Here is a 27,845-nt window from a genome sequence, read left to right on the forward strand (position 1 = left end):
GTAGTAAAGTCGTACTAATTGCGTCATGTTACAACCACAAAAATCAAAATTGGGATTTTTTTTCTGTGATATATCCACACAAGGTAATGTACTATTATGACATGGAAAACACTGATGGTTTTCAACGTTTTAACTAATCTGAAAAGTGTGCTTCAGGCAAGGCAATTTTATTTGTATAGCACATTTTCAGTACAAGGACAAAGTGCTTTATGTGATTATAACATAGGAAAATAAAGACAGAATAAAAGGAATTTAATAAAAACAGTTGGAATAAAATGTAGGAAAATTGAAAAAATAAAATAAAACATAGGAAAATGGAAACTGAAAGCAAATATTAATGAACAGTTGTACTACAAACTGAAACTAATGATGCATCAGTAAAAACAGTTTAACAATAACAGTCAAAGGCAATACTAATCAAATGTATTTTTAATCTTGATTTAAAGGAACTCAGGCTTTCAATATTTTACAGTCCTCTGGGAGTTTATCCCAGATAAGTGGAGCATAGGAACTAAATGCTGCTTCTCCGTGTTTAGTTCTGGTTCTGGTTCTGCAGAGTAGACTGGAGTCAGAAGACCTGAGTGGTCTGGAGGGTTGATACACTGATAACAAGTCTGTGATGTATTTAGGTGCTAAGCCATTCAGGGATTTATAGACTAATAGAAGTATTTTAAAGTCTATTCTCTGAGATACAGGGAGCCAGTGTAAGGACTTTAGAACTGGGGTTATGTGCTCTACTTTCTTAGTCTTAGTGAGGACGCGGGCAGCAGCGTTCTGGATCAGCTGCAGCTGTCTGATCCACGTTTTAGGCAGACCTGTGAAAACATCGTTGCAGTAACCAAGTTGACTTAAAATAAATCCATGTATTATATATTATTTTTTCAAGATCCTGCTGAGACATTAGTCCTTTAATCATGGATATGTTCTTTCTCTCAGTTCCATCTCCAAGTCTTTTCCGGCATGTCCACACAGGACTTGTTGCAATTTTTTATCTGATCAGTCAGATTTGACGACGACTGTTTGCGAACATCAAATTTCAAATCTTGCTACAGATTCTCTACTCAGTTTAGAACTGTACTTTGACTGGGCCATTCCACATGCTTTAATCTAAATCATTCAGTGGTAATTCATGCCGTAAAGAGCAGGAGCTCCTGCTAAGAGTCAGACCGATCCTCAAACCTTTCACATCCTCTACAGCTTCATTCATCTGGAAAAGTTTTAAATAACCTGCATACTTTTGATACATGACTCTTAAAAAAAAACACAAGTACAAAACACAAGCCAGAAGTGATCAAAAGGTTTTAATTATTTTATTTCAAATGGCTCATTTAGTTAAATATAATCACAAAATGTTAAGTAAAATACAAAAAAGAAAAATGTAATAGTGTTTGGAATCACTCAGTTGTCTTCAAGCAAAAAAGTGTTGTGGTACTAAAATTAAAACATTTAAGCAACATTAGGTAGAATGAGCAAACAATATGCGATATGGTGTTTCCAGTACTTTAAACTTTAGGAATGTTTACAAAAAAAACCCCCAAAAAAACAATTAAACCAGTATTACTACAGTGATACTAATATTGACTTGAGCAGAATCATAGCCTAAAAAACATCCACTCCAGTATTCTATTTACATTTATATTACAATCACAGTACCTCGGTCTTACCACTGCAGCATCATCATGTGCCCGCTGGTCCTGTCTCTCTTCTATAATAGAAATCTGCAGCATTTCCTAGTAGCTGCACAGCAACGTAATGCTAAAAAAGCTGTCTGTAGCATCATCCATTGCCGATAATGATGCTGAACTTCAAGGTGCTTCAAATCTTCATAAAGCAGTTTATGTCCTATTATTTAAAGCACCTCCTCTAAATCCTTTTTTCTGTTTTCTGTTAATGATGTTATGTGTTTTCGGTCTTTATTTTCTAAAATTGATAATCGGAGTGTGAATGTGTGACTGATGCGGGTCTGGAAGACTGTCTCGCTCATGTTCCTGTACCCTTTATGAACATAGTTCCCATCCAGCTACATTGTTCTTTGGTTTTTGGCCTTCGAGATGCTCAAGAATAGAAAGTGAGAACGCTCTTGTGGTTGCCTCTGATGAGCATAATGGGTGGGAGGTCCTTTGTCAAGACTTCCAGCCAGGCCATGTAGAGAAAGTCTGAGATGGATCCCTTACGAGCGATAGGCAAGCTCCTGCAGAGGGTTAACAATACAGAAAAAAAAACATACAGTCAGACAAACGATCCGGCACCAGCACCTCAGGTGGTCGAATATTGTCCGCTGCTTGTACTTACAAAACAATCAGATTAGCCGATTTGGAGTGTTCTTGAAGGAGCTCATTTAGTCGTATCTGGAGGTTGGTCTGAAAAAGAGCAGGATATGTATATATATATATATATATATGTATATATTTTTTTTGAATTGCAATTGAATTGCCATTAAAGAACCGTTTGAAGTTCTTTCATGGCATTGGAAGTTATTCCCCACCTTCTCTTCAAAGGTACTGAGTTCTGCGTCAGTGATTTTCCAGGGATATTCCTTCTGCATTCCTTCTGCCTGATCCCTGCCTTTAGATCCCTCATGTAGACGGAAAGGCTCAATCATGTCTTCTAGTTTCTTTATGCTGGAGAAACGGCATATGAGAGGGTGAGCTGACTTTTAAGATGTGCGGATCACTACTGATTGGACTTGACTGTAACCGCTGCGTCATCTGTCCCTGATACCGGGCTGTTTACCTGTTGTCGTTGGGTCTGACGTGGATGTCATCAATGACAGTGATGTCGCTGCATGTAATTCGGAATTTGTGTAACAGAGACCTCATCCTGCAAGTCAAGTCAGCGCACACGCAGATTCAGCTTTATTCAGATGCGTGCAGTTACTTTTTGGTGTCGTATCGTTCGCATGACAAGCCACGGCAACTGATACTGCGGCATGAATTTGTTCACTCACTCCTGTTTGTCTATCTCGGTCCGTCCAGGCTGCCCTGCAACGAAGATCCTTAGTTTGGAGTCCTTCCACTTCTTCCTGGTGCTGAGGATGTAGGGGAGCAGCAGTGTAAGACCTGAGAGAAGCAGAGAGAAGTCAATTATTGTCACAATCCCCAGGTGTTTGATTTAGCATTAGTTGTGGTTCCTGGGGATTGTACACCTAGTACTCTTTTAGTGTTGTTATTTAAGTTTATTCATTTTGTTACTGTCCTGTTTATTATGTATTTAATTGGGTTATTCAGATTTCTGTTAGATCCTTGTTCACTTAAAAAGAGTCTGTTTATTCTTTGAGGTTTTTTTTGTACTTTTTAGTCCTGTGTTTCCTCTTTGCCTCTGGCTTTTCTTTGCACTCTCTCTCTCCTTCAGCCAATCACTTAATTGCCTCCCTAATTGCTTCCACCTGCTCTCCTGATTTCTCCTTTGTTCTTCCGCTCTATTTAAAGCCACCTGTCTCCCCTGACTAGCGGTCAAGTCCTCCGTTAACCTCCCTGTGTTTTCCGGTTCGTGGCGTTGTCTGCCCTGCCAGTACGGTTTTGTTAGTTTGTTCTCATTAAATCCTCCTCTTCACTTCAACATGCATCTCTCGAGCTCTCGTTTGCTGTTTGGTCCACAAACCAACGCACAAAACCTGACAATTGTAGGACTTTACACTTTAAAACGTTGTCAAGCATGTGACTTTTTCCACTTTGTCCATTCAAAATGTTTGAAGAGCATAAAAACACCTGAGGGGATTTTTATTCTCTTCATCTCCTCTTTGCCTCCAAGAATCAAAGGATTAAAGCTGAATCCCAATTCCTGTTTCCTAGGATTACCCCAATCCAGTAAGGCTCCCCTTATAGATGGCTAATAAATACTTTGTAGATATGTTATTAATTAATTAATTAATCTGTAAGGACTTTATAACTCAATCATAAGTATTTATTATACATTAATTAAGGGCGAGCAAGAGACAAAACTGACAAATTTCTTGCCAAAATATTGAGCCTAATCTGTTCAACTATATATTTCATGTAGAGTTGCTTAGATTAAACATTTCAGACTAAGTTACTACCTTTTAAGCACAAACCAGTCAGTTTGGTCTCTTATGCGTGCTTACTTAATGCGTAATAAACACTTATGAATGAGTTATAAAGTGTTTACAGATTAATTAATTACATATCAATAAACTATTTATGAGCCATCTATAAGGATAGTCTTACAGTAAAGTGGTACCAATTTATCTTATCTTATCAAGTGTTTGAAGTACGGAGGATAACAGTTTATTTGCATTTCTGGCGTTGGTATGTCATTAAATCCTTCAGTCACACTACTTTTATTTTTGAAAATGTCCCCTAAGTGTTTGGTTGCATTAGTTTTTACTGCTAATATAAGTTTATAAGGTCACTGATTACAATTGTCAAACTTGCTCTCACTTTCTTGCTTCTGCTTTAGTTTGTTATACAAAAAAGGTTTTTACAACATGCCCTTCATTTTAATGGGTAGAATATGTTACCCCAATCCAGTAAGGCTCCCCTTATAGATGGCTAATAAATACTTTGTAGATATGTTATTAATTAATCTGTTAGGACTTTATAACTCAATCATAAGTATTTATTATACATTAATTAAGGGCGAGCAAGAGACAAAACTGGTTTGTGCTTAAAAGGTAGTAATTTAGTTCCATTTGAATGACTGGGCTTTATCAGCTCTACGTTACTGCTGAATAGCTTTATGTTCACACTGTAAACACTGAGCCAAACGTCAAAGTGCCAAAGTATTACCACTGGTCCTTGTGCCACAATTTGAGAACCACAGAACTAGACGTTACGGTGTTTTGTCTTTTTTTCATTCATATCCCTGTGACAATCTATTCATTTGATATTTTTTGAGGGGGAACTGAAAGTTACACCATACAAAATACACTAGCATGCATCAAACTGTAATATAATATTTGTGATGTTAAAACCTTTTAAATAAAAATTAATAGTTTTTACTTTCTTATGCTGATAAACAATGTTTAACAATAATCCCAAATGTTATAATTAAGAACACTTCAAACTAGACATTGCACTAGTTATTGTATCATTAAATCTTAGAAAGTATTTCAATACTTTTTTGAGCACATTATCTAAAAAGTTATTGATTGTTCCCAAGTTAGCTCCTTAAAAAAGAGATGACACTTTGAGTCATCTTTTTACTGAAAAAAGTTGCCCTCCTCTTACTTCACATAATTAAATGGGCACCCTACTCCTTAAAAAAACATAGAGTTGAAGGCTTGGAATTATGGTTAATGGCTGAAATTGCATTTAGCCAAAAATACAAAGAGATAGATGGCAGAAAAGTAAAAACTGCTGAAACAAAAGCACCCCATTGAGATTATTGCATTAATCTGTCATCAACTAGACACTTTTTCTTCATTGTAGTAATGTTGTAATAATTGCCAACTCTGTTGGATTGAAAGCCTTTTCCTGCAGTTCTTTGTTATGTTTTTTTTTTGTTTCATTTTATTGACTAACCATTACATTTTCAGCCTTTTTTGGCTGCCTTTGTTTCCAGGATGGATCTGATGTGTCTCTGCTAATGAATCCGCCACACTCTGTGAGTAAAGGAACCGGCCAGAAGGCTTTCCCGGGGCGCTGACACCTACCTCCATCGTCAAACAGCCACCACACATCAGTGGTGCCTTTGGGCTGTTTCTTCTTAAACTGAGCGCTGGCCTCCACTAGCCTCTCGTTCATTTTGGCAACCTGCGGAGGCGGGGGCCCGCACACTGACACTGAGAGAGGAAAAAGACAGCGGAAATTAGCCTCAGTAGATGTAAGGGTGTGTGGATAGTTAACTTGGATGGGAACAGCGGGACATCTGAGGTGGACTGCATTAATAGACCGACACAAGCATCCCTCAGGAGGATGTAGAAGGTATACTAACGAGCTTCACTGTCTTGGCAGGACGAAGCTATAGACTGTGTGTGATGCAGTGACAGAGATTGATAGATTGGGCGGCTGCAGGGACCCTCTCCTGTCTGGATCTAAAGTCTGCTATTAAGAGATGCTCCTCAAAGTGGAACAAATGGGAGCATATTATTGGATTACACCCACAGAATCGTCTTTAGTAGGAGCAGCTGATTCAATTACACCTCAATGGGAGAGTGGGGAAAAGTTCCAAAGAAAAAAAACATGTGAGTCATTGACTTCATTTAATAAATGTTATGTTTTTTTATTTTTAATTCTTCAGTTCCGTGGGAATGTGTGCAGGAAAGGTTTTCACGCATCTATAAATCCTCAACTGGTGACACCTCCGCTTTAAATATGACGATGAACATCTGCAGGTAGATACCTCTGGTTGTGAGAACTTGCTGAGATGAATTCCTGGACTTCCTGAAGAGTCCCCTTGCTTTCCCTCCATTCGGCATCATCTCACCATCCAGGATTTGCTGCTCCTTCGCTGCCTTCAGCATTTCCTCTGAAAAGTGCAATCAGATAGCTAATCAGATGCACAGAGTACTTTTATCAGTCAGAATTATTCAGGAGGGAAAGAAACAAGGTACATTTCTCTTTAGATTTTGCGTCTTAGTGCATTTATCAGCTGCTGCTTGTTGGTACTGTCCTATTTGAACTCTATTATGCTTCCATTCTAGTTGGTTTTAGCCACAAATATTGCACTTTCTGCTTTCTGTTTCTATTTCTTGTTACGCTCTACTTTTAAGATTTGAATCAGTAGATAATAAGATTGCCCAATAAAACAAGCCATACAGATGATTTTCCCAATATTTTGACAATATTTGTTTATGATGGGGAAAAAGGAAAGTCTGAACTGGTTGATGTAGCAGTGGCTTAATCAGGACTACTTGTCTATCATTCGGCATCAGGTCAGCTAAAATGAAGAGCTTTGACAAAGCATTTTACAGGATGTAAAGTTAATATGTATCTGAGCATTTACTGTTTTCCAGGAAATTAAAAAGAGAAAAGCCATATAATACTACAATAACTGAATTGGCAGAACTGCTTATATGTCACTGATTGACCAAAATACTGGTGGACCGGGGATATATGTAACAGACTATAAAAGCACATAGCAGCAGCTCTCCTTTGTACATTTATGTATCTTATAACATTTAAAAAAAAATTAAACCGTGGCACCTTAAAACCAGTTTATCAGTTATTTTGCAAGTTTAAAATGAGATAATTATCTAATTATGTTTGATCGTGTTGTAAAATCAATCTTCAGGAATTGTTACTAAAATTCTTCCATTTTCCAGACTGAATGTACCCACTTTTGTTTTGTAAGTTTTTGTAAAAACAAGATAAAAACAAACAACTTTTCTTTTTTTTTTTTTACATGTTGGGTCATCTGATAGTCCCTATGAAGTAATCATTTTTTAAAATCTTACAACAGTTTCCTGACTAAGTTTTGATTGTGATTGGTGACAGATTATTGTATGTATGTTGCCAAACGGAAATTTCTGTGCACTTGAACAAAGATTGTTTTATGGCACCATTGCAAGTAATTTATTTGATCTGAAACAGACCTACCACTATAAATGTTCTGTAATCTGCAGATCAAAGTTCTATGACCACAGCTCTTATCAGATTATTTACCTAAATATACTAAAAAAACAAGCTACAGGATTCAGGTCAAAGAGTTACATTTCTTTAAGGTTACTATGGACTTTCATCTTGCTCTTGTTTTAGTTGATCTTTTCTGCCTTAAACAAAAATCAACCATGTATGTGATCCAAAACGACATTTTTCCCTTCTTCCATAGGCACAAAACTTCCTTCGCCCTTGAAGTGTTTTTTTGATGAATCAAAGAGCAACAATAGGCATTCCAAAAAAAGCAAAAACAAAGCAACTGGACTTGTTTTTCGTAGTTGAAGACGGTTTTCTTCCTCTCCAAGAAGCTTTCTCAATTCAAAAAAATTAAGAAAGCTTCCTGGAGAGGAAGCAAAACATCGTCAATTACGAAAAACAAGTCCAGTTGCTTTGTTCTTTACTTTTTTTGGAATGACCATGACCTGGATGACTGAGAATCTTCACCAGCAGCAACAATAGGCATTAAAGGCATTCATAAACAACAAAAGGTTTGTCCCTCTCACAACAACCCTTTTAATTTTTTTTTCCTGCATTATGATTCCTTTAGCTTCACGTCATTATTTACCATCCTTGAAAAAAGAATCACTCCGTGTACATTTTGTTTTCTTTGATGCATAAAAATATATTATTTTCTAATAGGTGTGCATAACTTCCCTTTCTATTATCCTTGCTGGAATTCACATTATGTTGAAAACTATTTTTTTCTCGTATTGGGTTCTGGGGAGGAGCTGCACAGCAAATATGGGCTTGCTTGGTGGTCGAACAAATTCAGTATTTAGATAGTGTTGATAGTGAAATGCGGTTTAAAGCACGTCATTGTAGTTTCCAATGTGAAACGCGCACAGGTAGTTTTACCTGCACGCCTGTTTGTATAACTTTTGTCTATGCAAGAAATCCACAATCCTGGATGGTACAACCGGTATCATATTATTGGTCAATGTTTGCTCATAAACCTGAATATTGAAACACAGGTGAAGGAAATTCTGTGCAATGAACCAAGCAGGAGACGCCGTACTGACCTTCTGCCTCGACAAGATGCGACACATCCAGACCCTGGCTCATCCTCAGCACCACTGTCCCATACTCAAAGTCAAACGCATCACTGCCAGAAGGAGGTACAGTGCATCAGGTTATCACGCACATATGTTTGAAATGTTTTGAAATGCTTTTTAGCGTGTTGGCATGTTCATCTGGGGATACGTACTGCAGTATACCCACGTAACTCTGCACTGCTTCTGTTCCTGCCGTTCTCCAGTCCCTCTTGAAGCCGATCATTAACGTGTTAGGCCTCATGCGGCCAAGACCAGAAGCCTGCGAGCAAAGGAAACAAAAACCCTTCATAAAAACCTCCTCTCAAGACGAGCCGATAACTGCAGCAGCGCAGACACCTTGTTATGTCGCAATAAGATAGCCCGATGACGGACTTAGAACAATGTGTAAAACTTTGAAAATGTCCTGTACACAAGAAGGCCGTGTCTCCGTTTTACAGCCAGGAGTTATGACGAGAGAAGCCAGCGGATATCTCTTTGCCCGCAGAGGCTCGTCCACGGCAGAGTTAATCAATTATAGCTTTTAATCTTCTGTGCTGTTTCAAATGAGCAGCCCTGACAATGAGCAGCGGTCTTATCCCCAGACTGTGATAGTCAGGGCCATAAGACTGTTTCACTGCTTCTCATTAACTCCCTCCTCTTTTTACCTGCTGTTCCAATGTCCTGACAAGTTTCTCAAGACGGGTCATTACAAAGTAATGCATAGGCAGTAAAAAAAAAAAAAGAGGGATACGAGCTTCTGCAAATCTGCCACGTCCCTGTGATAAGATCCCACAGGTTGCCCATTTGTCCCAGGGAACATCTGTTTTTTTTGGGGTTTTTTTTTTGCTGTCATGCTGTGAAAATGACGTCCACACTGACCTGCAGCAGACTCTCTGCACCTTTCCTGAAACTGTCGCAGGCCACGGCAGCATAAAAGGCTCTGCGTTTGGTCTTATTGAGCCACAGCTGATTCTTCTCCATCCCACTGGTCATCTCCTGCAAGACCTCGGATCTCTGGCCCTGAAGCAGTAAAAAGAAGTAGAGTTTGAATGAATATTTTGAGCACGTACCTTTCGGCCACACTTCTTTCAGAACACACATCAAGTGCCAGATTTAAGTCTCTGAGGTCCATAGAGTTAATCAGATCTCAAGCTTTATTATAGGGCTTTTATAAATAATAGATTACAACATAACCTACCACAAAAACCTCACAGCTGAAACAGAGTCCATAGTTTTTGGTGATGGAGTGAGCCAGATCTAGGAGAGCTGGCCTGGCCCGCACCGACCCGGTTAGAGCCAAGATCTGAGGCCTGAGCAAGAAAACAGGAGGGTGTCACGGTTATTCTGCAGCTCGTCATGACATTTTCCTGCTTTTAATGTTATATCACCCGGCACTTTATGAGGCACATTTGTTCAAAAACAAAGAGCCAATTTTACCTGAAGTTCTTGACATGGTCTTCCACACCACTTAGAGATAAAGCATTGCTGACGGCACTCACAAAGGTCACCGCCTGTGTGGACGATCCCCAGTTCACGTCTGCAGACAGTTTTAGGGTCGTCAGAGGGTTCCTTCCTCTAATATTCAACAACAACACCCGACGCGCTTCCAAGCGTGTAAACAAGCTCACCCGGCTTCTTGACTGTGACGTAGATGTAGAGGAGGATTTCAATGCCGTATGTGAGCAGAGCGGCCCACCAGTTGATGACAAACATAACCACGCAGCAGAGCAGGGCTCCCAACAGAGACAGCCACATGTTGTAGTATTTGTACGCAGGTCTCCAGCCTGGGAAGAGCACCGCAGAAGATGCTTGCTGTTCAAACTTATTTCATGCCATGCCAGTTTTTTTTCCCTCTTTGTCTCTGTGTGGTTTACTATATAAACAATCAAATATGTCCAAATACCTGGGAATAAACTCATAAACATCATATTAAAAAAAGTGTTAAACTCACCTGGAGACTTGGCGTAGGAAGCATGGAAACAAGAGAAATTGATGAGAGCATAAGATGCCAGGAAGAAGTTTGAGATGATCGGCGCGATGGCGTTGAGATCACCTAGAAAAAGAGAGACTAAATCTCAAAATCTACGTTCAGGAGCCTGTGACATGAAACAAGGTGTGTTTCTGACATAGTGACAAGACAGATATGGAACCAAGAGATCCCCAACTGGAGGTCGATTTTCCTTCATAACAAAGACATATCTGTGAAGCTCACCACAATAGCTGCTCTAATGCTAAGATAAATGATCTGCTGGTATTTTCTATACAAACTCATACTTAGTCTGACAAAAAAAAAAAAATGCCAATAGTGTGTGAAGAAGAGTTTATTCAAGCTGTTTCTGTGCACACATTGAGATTGGGCTAGGTTAACAGCCAAGCAAAGATTTTATGTTTGTTTACTGTAATAAAGTCTATGTGCTTGTGAAACTAAAACGATAACAGATCTTAGTTTATGTTTTGTGTTTTTTAGCTGAATGATCTAAGAAACCGGAGCTAAATTCAATACAGCTATTTGGGTTTGTTAAATTGAATAAAACTGTTCTTTCATTTACAATATATATATTTTTTTACTTAAGGTTTGCAATAATGTAATGCTCTCCAGATTTATTGGGACTCCTGCTGGTAAAGATACTGTAAATAAATTAAAAATAAAATTGCAGGAGCATCACCCCAGAGTGAAATGTTTGCTGCGGATTTGAGCCAATGAGCTTTGGAGATGTTTTACCTCCCTGTCCTGTGCTTGAATGCACGATTGGATTGTTACAAACAATATTGCTTATTATGGGATTTCCCCTGGTCTGCCAAAATCGTGGAAGTTGTATGACACCAAGAAATGTATGTTAAGATGTTTCAGCAATGACAGACCCTTTTACTGACCAATGAGAATGAAGGCCACGGAAATAATGAACGTGAGGACGTAGCCGCGGATTGGCTCGTTGTTCTTTCCGTGTCCTTTGGCAAAGAAGTGCAGAGCCTTGTAGAGGTTGTCTTTACACAGAGCCTGAGCCGAGACAGAACTTTAATTAGAGACACTGACGGCAACACAACTGCCTTTTTTTTATTGTGGTGTATTAAAAAAAACAAAAAGCAAAGTTACCAACCTGGAAGACTTTAGGAGCACTAACAAGAGAGGCCAGGGCAGACGAAAGTGTGGCTGAGAAGGTTCCAGCAGTGATGAGGGGACCGAATCCAGACACCATGGTCATTACCTAAGTCAGGGGGGATAATAAGAGCACATTGGAGATGAACAAAAGAGTCTTCAATAGATTCAATAGTCATTTTGGATATGGCCGCTCGTCAAGGGCACCCTTCTGTTGTGTGAAGGCGCTTGCCCTTGAAAACAAAATAAAAACTTTCCCATTCAGTCGTGCCACAAACAACCCTTCTATGACTTGTTTCAATGTCCGGTCAATTTGGGACGATTCCTTAGAAGGAGCCTGTTTCACAACTTGTGACTCAACTATATTCCAAAAGACTCGTTAGTTATCTAAAATCTTCAGACATGTCAAACTTTCAATGGATTGTCCTAAAACCCGGTTTAAGATTTATTACACCTTTGTTTCATTTGTGAGGGCACAAAAACAAGCTATTTTAAATATAAAGAGGGGGAACTTGCCCAGAGAATCATCCATGCAAGAATCACTGCTATACCAATGAGTTGTAAAGATTTCCTACCTGGAAATTGTTCATCAAGCCAAAATTGCATTTTTCTGTTGCGCAGGAAGAGAAATCGTAGCCGAGTTCACAGGCAACTGCAGCTGAGCCATTACAAGGTAGCTCGGGAAAAGCCAGGTCGGTTGTGTTTCCTGTGGCATCTCGGACAACGGTACCAGCTGAGCAATAAAAAACCAGGACAGATGTTTTGCTCAGGAGTTTTTCATGGGACCCTTTTTTGATTCTTATATCAAGTAAATCACAATTTGTTAACAAAACTGAAAGAAATGTTTCTCTATAAGTTACTGTTTGAGATAGGAAGAAAGACTGCAGCTCGCTTACAGACGCAAAGGGCCACGGCGAGGTAGGTGACACCCGTGATCAGGATGGCCAGCAATGTACCTTTGGGTATAGCAGCCTGGGCATCCTGTCAAATAACATCCAGTATATGTATGAGTGTGTGGGGAAAAAAACCAAACAAACTTAAAAACGTTGGCCTCTGAACAAAATATGTATTCAAAAGTTACCCGCAAGTCTCCAGAGATGTTTGCTCCAGCCAGGATACCGGTTGCCGCGGGGAAAAAGACAGCAAACACAGAGAAAAATGTTTCGCCATTCCTAAAGTCTGGTGTAAAATTCTCCATAAAGATTTTTGCTGTTTGAAAAAAAGAAAAGTGAGGGAAAGATATTTGGAAAATAAGAGAATTAGTTTAAAACTTTTGCCGATAAATTCACTTTGCTTTTTCTGTGATAAGATGGGGGGGGGGGGGGGGCAGATGAAGGTAGTGGATCTTACTGTTATAGCCAAAAAAGCCCTTTGATTTCTTGTCTGCAGTTGGAGGAAGGGCTGTTCCTACAAACACGTTCACTATGGCCACCAGCAAGATCACCAGCAGAACAATTTGAGCCTGTGGGAGAAAGAGGCGCAAAGGATTGAGTTAAGTTTGCTTCCTTTACCGCAACATATCCTAAGTAACGACAATGAGCACAGTGTTAGCGCCTCACCTTTGCCTCCCATTCCATTCCAGCCACCGATATGCCAAGGAGCAACACCACCGTAATGCAGCCAATGATCCTGATGTCATTTATTTCATCCACCATCAGAGTGGCATATTCCTGAGTGCAACACATGGACAAATGAGATATATAAGGATTCAGAAATCTTGGAATTGGAGAGCTTCTTCAGCACTCATCTAGACAATCACACACCTTCAGCAAATCCACCACAGTCTCTGCAAAGCCCACCACATACATGGCCACAGCCACTGCATTGGCGAAGGCGAATATGAGACCGATCGAGCCTCCAAACTCTGGTCCCAAACTGCGCGATATCATGTAGTAAGCTCCTCCTGATGGGACAAAATCATTCAAAAAGATTCCATTTTAGTTTGAGTAAGTTATAGTTTCATCAGGCACATGCAATTTCAATACAAAACACTAGAAAGTTTATCTTAGAAACGGCTGCTCTGCCATGTCCAGTCTTGTTTTAAAGCTAAGGATAAAAAAAGATAATGCAATAGAATGATTTCACATGTCAAGTGTATGATACTAAAAATAAAAAACATACAACCAAACAGATTTATTAAATAATGCACTTGTGAAAATAGGGGGGGGGGGGGAAAACTTGCTCAGATTCTTCTGTAGGAGCAAAAAAGAAACAATGTTTACAAAACAAAATTAAAAATGCGGTAGTGAAAAACACACATCTTGTTAGCTCTTATAATAATGTGTGGGTATCACAATAATGCCACAAAGTTCATTTTCAGCAGATTCCACTGAGGAACTTTAAACAAGGAATTGAACTCATTAGCTCCATCAACAGTGGAAATATAAGACTTCTGTTAGCGTCACCTTTAAAATGCATACATTGATTGTGATTGTTTTTTAATCTGAGGAGAAACATCCTTTATGGAGGATTATGAGAAGGTCTAACAGAGGCTGCTACATTTGCTTTTTTCACCATAGAATGCTACTGACACATCTTAGAGAGAATAATGTAGATTTATTTGTAAACTAATTGGACTAACTCTGACTGAATCTCTCCCAGGCTTTGAAAAAGGAGGCTGCAGGACACAAACCCAACAATATTAATGATCTGGAGGCCTTAGCAAAGGACGAGTGGGCTAAGATTCCTTAGGGTTGCTGCCAAAAGCTGATCTATGGCTATGAATAATGTCTCCAGCAGATAATCACAGTAAAAGAGTGTTCTACTAATTCCTAAAGATGTTCTAATAGCCAAAAGAGCCCACTAGTTTTGAAATGGCATTATTTGCATCTTGTGGGGCATCTTGTGGTAAAACAGGAGAACACTTTTGTAATGTTAGCTCTGCTGAACTTTTTAAATTGTTCTTGTTTGAATTTAATGGAGAGCAGCTGGTAGTTTGTATGCTTTGTCGATAAACTTAATTTGCAGTCAGCATTGAATAATTTTAGGTGAGATTGTACATTTAAAATCAGGAATGTGTCAGATGACCAGCAGCCTCTTTGTTTTACGCATGGTCTCTGTGTTACTGACGCTTTTTTAAACACTCTCTGTGATCTTTCAGTGAAAGCTTCGGACTGGTGAGGTTATCTGAAACAGAATCGCAAGCCGTATTTTGCCACAGGCACGAAAGTACCACGTTGTCAGGGTACGTCTCAAGACCGATATCTGTAGTGGATGATTAATCACCACATCACTGATTGATGGATTTTTATGTCAGTGCAGGGCTGTAAAAGAGGGAATGAGGCTCGGAAAGGTGACATTCAGGTGCAGTCTCAGGGCTTTGTGACTTTATCTGCAAAACACTGTCCTTCTGGTCCCTTTATTCTCCTAGTCAAAGATTTTGTGTCACTGAGACACATCCTCTGCCTTATCTCAGAGAATACTTATAAATAACATTTTACTTGCTGGCATCGGTAGCAGTGCTAAGGTATGAATAAAATACCAGCATGGAAGGTTAGTCAATAACTGGGCTCAATTATCCCGTCAGGGTGGCTCTCTAAATATGAAGTATGGCGGCGGATTCGGTGACCTACCTCCTCTGACAACTCCATTAGTGCAAATGGCGGACATGGAGAGGCCTGTGATGGTGGTGACCACACAGCTGAGAGCGATGACCACGATTCCCAGACCTGAAATGTAAACACGTTACAGTTTGATATCAGGATGAATTGTAACTCATCCAATATGTTCAGGTTATCTAAACATCTCATAGATAAATAAAAAAAAAGATCCGGTTCTGTTGGAGCTTAAAATGTCTGTTTCATAATTTTCATTGCCTTTAAACCCTTTAGCCTAATCAATTGTATTGATAAAAAGTTCCTTAAACATTCATTACAGTCTTAGGGAACTATTTCTCAGTCAGGCACACACGTTGAATAAAGTTTGCCGATTACAAGAACCTGTGCAGTGGAGCTCAGAAAGGACAATGAAAATAAATAACTCCAACATAACTCCATTTCAGTTTTAAAATGTGTAATTCTTCGGTTATAATTAACTATGCCATTGGTTGTCCTGAGGCGATGTGTATAATCTTTCCATGGACAACCCTATGAGCCTGAAAATAATACTGTCATACCAGGAAACACAAATCCGGCTTTTAATTTACTCCAAATTGTGTAAAAAATGTCTGATAAAATTCCTTCAAAAATGCTAAAGCTGTTACTTGAAAGCCATTAGTCATAAAAGACAAATACAAGTGAATGTTATGCGTATTTTGTAATGCTGTAAAGAGTATTTATTAGTGTTCCAGCACATTAGAGAATATACTTTTGACTCACCCCAGCCTGCCTGACCAAACACCCATGAGAGACGGATGAAGAGCATGACACCCCAGATGTTTAACATACATCTTACCTGTGAAATACAGCAATACATAGATCAAGAGTTTGTAAAATCTTTTCCCATTTCAGCCATAAATAATTTTTTTCTGTTGCACATCCTGTAATCACAAACATATTCCCAAGCTAATGCTCCAGATTCTAGTTTGTAAGATGCCAATGCATTGTAAAAACATACCAAGACCCTTTTACATAGACCTATGTTACTTAGAGTGGAACTTTTCAGGGAGTAAAACTCACCAGAACTCCTCGTATCCAACCAAACTTTATTCCCCCATCTTTGGCATCGCTCGGAGCGGCAGACTCCAGATCATCAGAGGGAGTCCCTTCGCTCCCTTCATCATTGTCTGTCACCGTTTCGGGCACAGAAATCCTTCCATTCTTTAAAGGGAAAACAGACATAAAAGAATAAACAAATGTCTTTGAAAATCCACCTCATCTCTAACAGACACATTCACAGTCACTCCTGTTTTCTGTCTTTTCTTGATGGGAAATTAGTTTATCTTTCCATTCCCCTCTCTTAAAGATTGTTGGTCAAATCTGTAAGATCTCTTGGACCTGAGTCTCATATTTGGATTGAGCATGCCTGTTCCAATTAACATCATATCAAAGATCAAAGCTCCACGATTGCCGTTGGAGCATCTGCATAAAGATCCACCATTTTTTATAGCCATTGAGAAAAGATTATCTTGTCCAGAGCTATAAACCTAAATGACCCATGAGCTCAAGTCTTTAGCAATAGGGCCAAATAAACAGCAGTAAAAACAAATGGTAAATAAAGTGGGTCAAGTGTACTGATTTCCATTCAGTTCCAGAAATAACATTTTAATGGCTTTCTGGTTTAATTTTATGAGGTTTAAGATAAAGAGCTAGCCGACAAATGCTAAGACTTTGGCGATATCATATCATTGAAGGAGCAACATTCGATCTATGCTGAGGGTAATACGTGTCTCTCAGGAACATGAATTGAGTTAACAAGTCCTAAGGGAGTTACTTTCAAAGCAAGACTTTTGAGAGACGAGAAGAGAAAACAGACTTCAGGAGAGAAGGACAGTTGATCTAAAGCATCATGACTCTTACAGACATGCACTGACCTTCTGAAAAACATCATGGAGCTCCTGCAGGGATGGCCTCACAGCTCGGTGACCGCTCACACTGCCGGCGTTACGGTAGAAGTTGATGTTGGGCACTCGGTCCAAAGTATCGTGACCGAATGCACTGATTACCGAGGGTCTGACCGTCCGGTGCTCATCGTTGGAGAACTCAGTCTCTTCATAGATCGGAGGCTCGTCGAGGTTGGGATCAAAAGCTGAGTTGACATGACCCCCTCCGTTAGACTTCAATCTCTCCATTGGTAATGCTGGACAAGATTCTCAGGGTTTCAGTGTAAAAAAAATAATAATACGGCAGTCTTCAGACAGCCAGCGGTTAAACGACAGGTGCAGATTTGAGCATCAGTGATCCTTGAGTATAGAGGCAAAAACTTAGTATCGATTTGATTTAAAGAGATCTCCGCTGCGGTGTTGGGTTTCTCGAGCATGAACTTGCCAACCCCCAACGGCCTGCCTTTATACTCATGGTTATACACTGACTGCCAGCTATTGGTCAACTCCTTGGATCAACCCTCAGAGAACTTAACGAAGGGGGTCAGATATGCCCTCCATCCTAGGGGACATAAAGGCGTTGCTTAATCATTAACCAAAGTCATAAACGGCAAAAGAGAGATAAAGGTGCTCATTGCCTGAGTTCTGGAAAATTGATTACTAATATTATATACTGAATGGCACATGTTGTTCTGTGGCTGCACTTTATGGCACTGTGAGTAGTATTTTTCTTAGATCCGCGGGCTCCTTGCATGAATCACCAGGAAATATAAACATATGGAGGTTTCCACTAGAAACACGCTGCAAACTGCAACGGTTGCGAAAAACGTTACAAGGTTTCAGTTGCGAACTAAAATTTGGACTAATTTGGGAAAACTTTTTTCCTTTTACAGCAGATATTTCTATCTATATATGTCCAATATAATCAATAAAAAAATAAGATAAAGTCAAGAGGAGTAGCCTGACATTCACTAAGATGTTGGGTCCATAATAGTTATATAACTTCCTGAATAAACGTCTCTAATGACTCTCTTTGTCAGATATACTGGGAGAAGAAAGTTAGAGGGTTAGCCAGCACAGAAGAAAAGGCCACATTCATGAGGAAAATGAGAGTTAATGTAAGACCACAAATTACAGGAATACGCCAGAGGCACTTCACATGACTTCTAAAGAGCCATTAAAAGGCCTCTTAACAGGTAAACTTCCTTATTACTGATACACCACGGTGATTTATGTGTGCAGTGAAAGCCAGACTAATGGCTTGAAATCTGACCTTGACGGTGTTGTTTGCTGACAAAAGAAACACGCTCCAGCACGTGTTTATATGTATAGACTGAAAGAGGACAAACAACTGTACAGCAGGGCTCATCGTCATTAAAACAACTCTGGAACGGTCCCCTGCAGTCATGGTAGTGCCTGAGTCATGCTGGAGAGAGAAAGATGTCCGCATGAGCTAACTGGTTAAACACAACTGCTAGCATTCATCTTCTCGATCAAATCACTGCAGGTCATTTTCATAAAATTGATGACAGTAAGGCTCTGGCAACATTAAGGCAACTGTGGCCCAGTGGGTAGAGCAGTCCTCTTGCAATCAGAAGGTTGTGGGTTTGATTCCAGCTTCCCTTGTCACATGTCAGTGTTCACTTAACCTGAAGTTGCCAGCCGATCGGTGTGTGATTGGGTGAATGGTCTGAAGCACCTTGAGTGGTCAGCGTGACCAGAAAATCGCAGTGTAATTTCAGTCCAGTTACAGTTTGAGCCTATTTTGCGGCTACACTAAGAAAATAGGTCAAGCAGGAAAAACTTTTGCAGATTCACCAAATCTCGCTCTGTTTCTTGGGGTGCTGTTTTGTTTGTTATGAGTCTTCATTGTGATGTGTTGTGTTAATTTTCAGCCGTGCATAGATCACAATTATGAACAACTTTTTGTTGGTCTATCAAATCAAATTCCAATTAAAACACAATAAAGTCTGTTCTTGGAACATCTAATGACATCTAATGGCATCACCACTCTCAGGAGGCATGTTATCTTAGTCACTGCACATTGAAAGCCACCAAAATGTTGAAGGTTTTGGTAAATGCCATAGCTTATCTCTAAGCCAATGTTCCCCACTGCGTGTAAAAGGAGAAAATATTGCACAGCACATTAAATCATACACTCCATCTATACTGGACCTGCTCTGCCGTAGCTGGTGGCTGGTGTCATTTTAAGGCATCATATATCGGAACATTAAACTTTCTGTAACTGTTCAATCCAAAGTCTTTAGTGAAAAAACGTTTATATTCATTTTAAAGTAATGGACAAACACCACATAGCAGGAAATCCAAGAACAATATGTATTAGCTCATAGAAAACTGCCATTTTGAATCAATTTAAAGTAAATAAGTAAGCTTAACAGCTTTCTAATCATTAATGGCCATTATAAAACATTAAGATATGCCAAAGTCAGTGAGCATGCATAGGTCCATCCTCACAGGTCTCCAGAGGGGTTAAGTTCACACATTAGATCAAGAAAAGTTTGTACCGACTTAAGATTTTAAGTTGGCTCCCAGTCATTTCACCTAGCAACCAGTGACTTATTTTCTCGTTGGACAAAACAAAATAAAAAGTTAAGCTTATTGGCTACAGTTCTGCTCAATTCAGTCAACTAATCACTTTCAGCACATCAGCGCCAATTGCTATTTTTTAAAATAACTTTGGTAAATCTATAATTAGATATATCACATAACTTTTGATGACTAAAGTAATAAAATACCTATTATATCAGCTGGCCTTATCACAAAAACATCAAGGACAAAGCTTGTGAGGTCCGAAGACCACAAGTAATAAAGCTAATGCCTGATAATAAGCTAAGTTAAGGTCCATTATTTTGCCACCTCATCAACCTGCGCTATGTTATAAGAAGCATGGAAGCTCTCAGGAGCACTGACAGAGGTTTAATTATTTCTGTGCAACAGAACAAAGCGGCAAAAAGAAATCAATACAAGATGAATAGCTATGATCCTTCAGCTGTTCTAGTTTATATCAGTTCATGTCTGCAGCAGAACAGTGAAGCAATGTCCAGGACCAGCTCTGTCTCTCTAAGGGCCGGTCCTTGGTTTGATTCAGTCAATAAAGAACAGATCATTCATAGTTTTAGTTAGTGATGAGTGGAAATAATTTTTAGTTATCAATAACACTATTAAACAGGTAGTTATGAATAGAAGTAATACCTTGCTCAACCTGCAAAAAAAATAAAAAATAAAAAATGTAAATATAAATATAAATATAGATAAAGATTGATTGATGAAATATATTCAATCCATCTGTGATATTTAGTGGAGTAAAAAAATATTGCAGTTCTAAATTTAACACCTTAATGGATGATGTTTACGCTTCTCAACTTCACTGCAAAATGCCAGAATGAACATTTTAACCTCTGTCAGATTTTGAGGAGAAGGTCAGTAGAAATCGCCATCTTACCTGCAATAAGTAACTAATTGAGTTTTGGGGAAAACCAAATTCTTTGCCGAAGAGGCTGATGCTAATCCGTGGGCAGAGTGGAGCCAACTGTTACCATCCTAAAACAAATCCAGTCTCATAACAGTTAAAACACTCCCATGAATACTATTTTAAAACCCTTTAAACCACCATTACTAATCAATTACACATCCAGATAATCTTGCTCAGTGTGTTTTTTCTATATGTATGTAAATATATACCGATAAGAAGATAAAGTATGCTTCAGTGCTCGGTTATCTTTGAAATTTCAGTGAGGTGATCACTCATTTGATTTTTTTTCTTTTTCTTTTGTAAAATCATGGGAAAACTGCAGACGGAAAGAAATCCCAATTTGGTTGAGCTCTTTACAACTCAAGCATCTAAATGTGACCCTGAACCACACGGTGCTTTTAGCAGGAAGCCAAAAAGGTTGGAAAAAAACTGGGTTAAACTTTAACAAAGCCTTGTCTTAAGAGTTTTTTAAATGGTCTCAAAATGTCGTCTTCAAAGTAAATTGTCAGTAAAATAATCAAATAAATTATCTGGAATGATAAAAGTCCAATATATCTTGTTAAGGAGAGGTGGTATAAAGTGAAAGTTTTATTTTTTTCCCCCAGCCAACATAGAATTCATAAATTGGTTTCATGAAAAATATATATTTTTAAGTAATTCACTACATAACTTTGTAATTCCCTCCCAACTTTGTTAGATATCAAATAACATGTAGATATAAAATTTCCCTTTGGGCTGAATTGGGTGCTTATGAACTGAATTAAATTAATACAAAAAAAATTGAAGAAGAAAGAGATTCACAGTTAATTAACCCTTGTTTCATTCCTTCAGGCCTGAAGCCGTAGAGGAAAAAAACAATTTTTTTCTGCGGGAAAAATTTAAAGATAAGGATGTCACACAGGTGACAAAGATAATGGTGCAATAACAATTGCATTCCTGACTAATGATGCATGTTAAAGAGGGCGTGCATGGTGAACCAGAGAATGAGTCGGGTCCTCGAGCTCGTGCTGTGTCCTGTTCCAGCTGCATGTGTGAATCTCTGTCTGCACTGAACCAGCAGCTTTCTTCGACACTGTCAGTAAATTCACAGAACACACACTTTTATGACTTTTGAGCCTTTAGTCTCGTAAAGATCATGGTGAAAACTACCGCTCTGTCCTTATTGCAGAAACATTTAGAGACCTGACGTAAAACAGTGACGTAAAATGACCATCCTTACACCAGAGATCACACAGTGCTGGGGACAGTAACTGGCAGCCCTGTTAGAAATGTGTAAAAAGCCCTAAATTAATTTTGTGCTTACCTGAAGTAGAATAATCTTTTCATAAATGTGCTTTTAATTTCAGGACTTTTATTGAGTGGAGAAAGAAATCCACATTCGCAAGTGTCAGAGAGAAAGAAATCTCTTGTCGTATAATTATTGGCAGCCCTAACAATCCTTTTAAAATAAATGTGACTGAAGTCGTTTCTTTCAGTAATACTTTACTTCACTGTTTCTAGGAATGTTTAATTACTAATCAGAGACTTTCTGTTTTCCTTGAGTATACAGGTACATCTAAAGAAATTAGAGTACTGCGTAAACGTACAAAAGTTCTGTCAGTCTTCTCAGAAAGTACAACTCATGTTAAATAGTAATACTGTAATGTAATACATCACTCTTGCATACAGAGTGATGTATTACAATCCTTTGTTTCTTTTTCATTTTGATGATGATGGCTTACAGCTGATGAAAAATTCATTTTCTCATAAAATTATAATGCTGTGGAAAAAGGTTCATTACTAGAAACTCATGGTGTCACACCCTAACCAGCTAATTAAGACAAAACACCTGCAAAGTTTTCCTGAGCCTTTAAACGGTCTCTCTCTCTTTGTTCCTATGCAACACAATCATGGAGAAGACTGCTGACTCAGCAGATGTCCAGAAGACGGTCATCGGCACCCTTCACAAGAAGGGGAAGCCACAAAAGGACAAAGGTGAAGAAGCTGATTGTTCACAGAGTTCTGAAGATTTAAGAATCTTTTTACTGTCATTGTGTCACCATAATGAAATTTTGGTGAGACACTGACTTAAAGTGCACACAGATTCATTCACCCATAACACACTGACACAAAACAGGACACACTGTTCAAATAGTTGAACACATCAACAACACTTCCCGAGCAGCTAAAAACAAATAGTTCTTAGCAAGTGATGCTGTCTGAATGTTTAAATGTCCAAGTCAAAAACACGGCTAGCAGTCACTTTACAGATGATGTAAATTACTGTGGAATTGCATCAAAGTGTCAGACAAAAACTTCCCTGAGAGGTTGAATAGTGTGCAAATAGTCATTAGCAATTTTTTTTTTTAAATATTCAAGTTAAAGAACTGTGCAATTTGCATTAATGTCAAAACAAACTGGATCCAAGCATCCTAACAGAAAATTGAGTGGAAGGATGAAGTGAGGTAGGAGAAGGAGCACCAGCAACAATGTGAACTGCAGCTTTTACAGGATCGTCATGCAAAATCCTTTCAGTAATTTGGGGGAGCTTCACAAGGAGTGGACTGTCAGTGCCTCAAAGGCTAATACGCAGACAAATACTAGACATGGGCTATTGGCATCTTACCCGAGCTAAGAAGGAACTGGACACCAGACCCAACAAAGCAGATGACCTGAAGTTAGCGATTAAAGCAACCTGGGCTTCCATCACACCTACATAGAGCCACAGGCTAATGGCCACTATGCCACGGCGCATTGATGCAGTAATTCATGCAAGAATACCAAGTATTGAATGCCTAGAAATTTACATGTTTCAGAAGCTTGCCATTTGTGCTTAAAACATCCTTTTTTTTTGATCGGTCTAAAGTGATATTCTATTTTTTTGAGACAATGAATTTTGGATTTTCTTTATCTGTAAGCCATAATCATCAAGAATGAAAGAAATAAAAGCCTGAAATGTGTGTATTGAATCTCTCTAAAGTAACTGTTTGACTTACTGAAATGACTGTCGAAAATGTTTTTAGATGTACTGGTAAATATATGACAGGGCCTATTTCTGCTATCCACTAGGCGACAGGCTGGGTGAGGACCCATGTGTATCATCTTGCCACCACACATAGCGGGCAGGATGGTAAAAAAGGGGGAAGAAGGTAAAAATCGCCATAGCTCACTGTTAGATAACAAAAACATCTTAGAGTCACCAAATTACCACACTAGCCATTAAGGTTTCTACAATCAATTTTTGGGGAGAAACCACTAAAAATTTTTATTTTAGATCCTACCATCCAAAAGTTAAACAAGTTCATTTTGTTCAACTCTTGTGAGACTTTAAATGGAACCATGTGTTTCGCTCAGTGAGACTCATATCAAGCTTTTCCACATAAACCCTTCAGCTTGCTTTGGTGTGAAAATAACCAGCGAATTTGCGGAAAAGCACTTCATGTCCACTGTTAAGTACGGTGGAGGATCTCTCATGGGCATGTTTCTTTGTGTTGTTTTCCTTTGGAAGAGTTCATGGCAATGTAAACTCTTTTTTTTTATTTGAAAAAAAAGTAAATGGGTCATAATCCCAGCAAAATAAAGAGCCAAAACATGACCCTAACCCTCCGAAAACTTTCACCGACAAAAATAAAATCAATTTTCTTTCATGGCCAACTAGTAACAATCCTCCAGGATGAGCAGAAGAAATGAGAATATATGAGCGGGTCCAGGATTCTGGACAAGCAAGAGATTTTAAAAAGAGGAATGCTCCAAGCTTGTGAAATGTTATTATAGGAAGAGACTAAGTGCTCTCCACTTGGCAGAGGAGGAAGTACAAAAAAAAACTGCAGCGGGAATAATAATTTAAATAATAAGGCACCACTGATTTTGTTAAAAACAATTATTTCAGATTCTTTCCCATTTTCAACAATGCGATTTTCTTTAAATGATCTGTGTGAGTTGATGCTATTGCAACAGAAGCTGCATTTATTTTAAGGCTTTTAGCACATCTACGCTGGGGTCTGACAATAAACGTGAACTGGCAAACCGAACTGCAAAAAAGCTGAGCTGCGACATCTAAAGTGAACAAATCCTTTTTTTATTTTATTTCCCATCATCAGATCAAATGAAATCAATGCAAAATCTCTATCATCAGCGGAGCAAGCAACCGGCCTGTCATCGTGAAATGACACACTCGACACATTCACTCCCACACACCCACAAACAGGTGCTCTAATGTTTCTAGATGAAGGCACATAAACCCATTGAAGGTCACAGTAAGGCAGATTCACAGCACTAAGGAGAAACAGTAGACCGTAAAAATTAGCAAAGGAACAGTCCAGACTATAAATGGTCTGGGCTCAGGACCCTTCTGTCCTCCTCTGTCTGGAAGAAAGCGATCTGGGTGGGCCGGGGCGGAGGGGCGGTTTGGGATGGTCAGGTTTAGTGCCGACACATTTGCCTCCCCTGTTTGTCATGACACCTCTGCTGCGTGACTTCCTCCCAGTGATTAGAAACAGCGGTGCTGTGAGTGAATGAAGAAATGGCGTCTTTTGCTTGTCAGTGAGTCAATCGCTGTCACTTTGACCAAATCCAGTACGCCGTCGCTCCAAAAGCAGGAGCAGTACAACCTCTGTGATCCTTTTACGTTAATCAGAAACTAATACCTCAATGTGGGGAACAGTTTGCTTATTTGCCTTCCATTGCATGACCTCGCAAAGCCAGACACTAGAAATAGGATCAATCCAACAAAAGTGGCTGCTTTCCTTTAGACACCCAATAGACCGGGTTTGAATAGGTCGCTGAGCAATATTTTTGACATAATACCCTGTATCCACACGTTTACATTCTTGTGCTGAACAGTTCTGCCGTGCAGAAGTGCAACCTCGCTGCCCTCTAAGTTCATATGAGGAAACTTGTCCCTGAGTCTTCAGCTTCCCAACCCGCTCCGTGGAAATCCACCTCCTCGTGGCTTTCAGCTTGTAGGTGTGGGTTAAAGGGAGCTACATCCAACTTCTGTGTCAATCGATGTGCCGAAAAAAAAACAACACACCTCCCGGCAGAAGGGCACCCGGTGTGACACGGCATCTGCTTCACATTCAGTCGCACACACTCAAACACGCGGTTTTACACGTTCTCACATACAGCAGAGGCTCTCTCACCTAACAATTCACACACATCCAACAACACAAGGCTTCGGCGCTTGAGCTCGGTGCATCCTTTGGAGATGTCTCAATGGAGCGTCAGGTGCAGTGCTTGTGCAGGCTTGGGTGTCTATTTATTATTTTTTTTGTGTTTGTGTCCCATCGTTAAGTGAGGGCGTACTCGAACGTCCCTTTCTCCAGCCCCTCGATGCCATCGGCCCAGTTGGAGGAGGGCATGCTGCTGTAGGGGTCCAGCAGGATCCTGAAGCAGCGTATTATCAGCAGTCCCAAGAACACCAACAGCATCCCCACAAAGGCAAACGCCGTCTTCTGCTCCAGAGTCAGAGAGTGCGCCATTATGTCGTTTCCACTCATGGCAGCAAGGGAGTGGTTGAAGTGGATGCTGCTCATGGTAAGCCCACCTCCAGGTGCCTCATCTCTCCTCAGACGGGGTCAGGCGTTTAGGAGCCTGCATGTCACCTGGACAGGGGTGAAATGTTTATTTATTTTTTTTCCGGTTAGTCCTGCTTTGTCTCTTGTGTGGTTTGAGATCTGTTCAATGCACCTCATACATCACAATTAGTGCTGACGACATGAAGAGGAATAAGAGTGCTGATGGGGTAAGAGGGATGCAGAACTTTCTTATTTAAACGCAGACCTGAATAAAACATGAAAGGACTACAGGTATCTTTAAATAGCTGCTTCTGATCTAGACATCAAGCAGATGTCCAGAGATCCGTCCAGCTCTGCCCCCTTTGGGGATTTCTCTGCAGAAAGCTGCAAACAGCCAGCATGACTGGAGGGCTGCGATAAAGACTTCCCACAATCTGGATGCGGGGAGACGAGCCGAGGTTGTGTGACTGTGCGTTCCTTCGGGTCAGCTCAGAATGACCGTGTGCTGCAGTGCACAGCCAGCAGTCAGGACCCGCACAGAGCCGATGTGCCAATTGCAAAACGTCACATCTCGAAAAAGACGTAGCCCTGCGTGTGTTTAGTGCGGAAGTATCACTTCTCTACCTGTTGCGTGTGAGCAGATGCCTGCCAGCCAGTGGAATGCTCTCAGGCGGCATGAGAGTGACTAATTGACCGCAAATAATCACAAAGCTGGTTCCCTCACATGACTGGACGTCTGCCTCTGTCAGTCTGTCACCTTGCAAATGTTTTTTCACAGCAAGCAGCAGGTGGGTAAAGTTAGAGGAGGATGGGTGGATAGGGGAGGAAATGCACAAGAACAGATGGGGGGGAGGAAGTGGAATGAGGAGGAGGACGCTGCACAAGTACGCTGAGGGAGGGAGTGGGGTAGGGTGAAGGAGAAGGACCGCATTGACAGATTCTCTAGTTGGGATGTCTGAGGGAGAAAATGCAGGCGTCTCACCATCGTTTCCATGCCATCCTTACAGACCTGTTGCTGCGGATTCCTGCAAGCAACTATTCCTCCTCCCCCCATGAGCTCTCAGACATGTGTCCAATAATCCATCCATTGCTGGTATGCTGGATGCGCAAGGCTAGCAGCTCACATTAGAGCAAAAAAAAAAAAAAAAACAACAAAAAAAGCTGAAGGTAAAAACAGCGGAGCGGAGGCGAAGGGCCGGATCAATCTGTTCTACGTGTTCCTCCTGAGAGATGCAGCTCCTGTCCTAGCGCCGCTTTACTCGCTGCTGCCTCCTGCTCATTATCATTCTGTTTCTCTATCTCTCCCTCTAGAAGCACGCACGCTTGCTCCTGCTGCATGGCAACCACTTGTTAGTCTCACTCAGCTGCTCTGCTGCCTCACTCATTCACAACAGATCACCCCCCACCACCACCACCACCACCCCACCCCTCTCAGCAATGCCAGGACGAATGCAGCAACACAAAACAAGCAACCTGCATCCTCTGTTTATGATGGGCCTGGAATATTATGCTTCATCCAGCGTGGATGAGACCATCCCTGGCTGCTGCAAAGGTATTTTTGGTACAGCACAGCCCGGCTTGATGATGTGTCTGTAATTGGTGCAGTTGTCTGAGGACAAATTGAATTAGTCCCCCAGCTTAAAAGACCAGCGGATGCAAACAACCTAAACCTGCTGAAGGAGAAAGAGGAGCTA

General features: G+C 40.1%; 2 protein-coding genes across 2 annotated transcripts; both read right to left on the reverse strand.

The window, feature by feature from the left end:
* Nucleotides 1-1,284: 1,284 nt before the first annotated feature.
* On the reverse strand, nucleotides 1,285-17,625 carry slc12a1 (solute carrier family 12 member 1). Its single transcript, XM_012877147.3, has 26 exons — nucleotides 17,155-17,625; nucleotides 16,301-16,441; nucleotides 16,001-16,076; nucleotides 15,257-15,352; nucleotides 13,448-13,587; nucleotides 13,244-13,354; nucleotides 13,035-13,146; nucleotides 12,766-12,893; nucleotides 12,581-12,665; nucleotides 12,260-12,417; nucleotides 11,686-11,793; nucleotides 11,462-11,585; nucleotides 10,539-10,640; nucleotides 10,216-10,371; nucleotides 10,025-10,124; nucleotides 9,786-9,897; nucleotides 9,467-9,607; nucleotides 8,761-8,867; nucleotides 8,576-8,658; nucleotides 6,301-6,426; nucleotides 5,612-5,740; nucleotides 2,948-3,059; nucleotides 2,734-2,820; nucleotides 2,486-2,621; nucleotides 2,293-2,360; nucleotides 1,285-2,191 (listed from the first exon to the last, which is right to left on the reverse strand). The coding sequence occupies exons 1-26, from the start codon at nucleotides 17,410-17,412 to the stop codon at nucleotides 2,056-2,058; spliced, it is 3,132 nt and encodes a 1,043-aa protein (XP_012732601.2). The 5' UTR covers nucleotides 17,413-17,625; the 3' UTR covers nucleotides 1,285-2,055.
* An 8,266-nt stretch (nucleotides 17,626-25,891) lies between these two features.
* Nucleotides 25,892-27,588, reverse strand: ctxn2 (cortexin 2). Its single transcript, XM_012877123.3, has 2 exons — nucleotides 27,134-27,588; nucleotides 25,892-26,238 (listed from the first exon to the last, which is right to left on the reverse strand). The coding sequence occupies exon 2, from the start codon at nucleotides 26,167-26,169 to the stop codon at nucleotides 25,924-25,926; it is 246 nt and encodes an 81-aa protein (XP_012732577.1). The 5' UTR covers nucleotides 26,170-26,238; nucleotides 27,134-27,588; the 3' UTR covers nucleotides 25,892-25,923.
* Between the last annotated feature and the right edge of the window lie 257 nt (nucleotides 27,589-27,845).

The sequence above is a fragment of the Fundulus heteroclitus genome, chromosome 4 (assembly GCF_011125445.2).
Source record: "Fundulus heteroclitus isolate FHET01 chromosome 4, MU-UCD_Fhet_4.1, whole genome shotgun sequence".
Classification (NCBI taxonomy): domain Eukaryota; kingdom Metazoa; phylum Chordata; class Actinopteri; order Cyprinodontiformes; family Fundulidae; genus Fundulus; species Fundulus heteroclitus.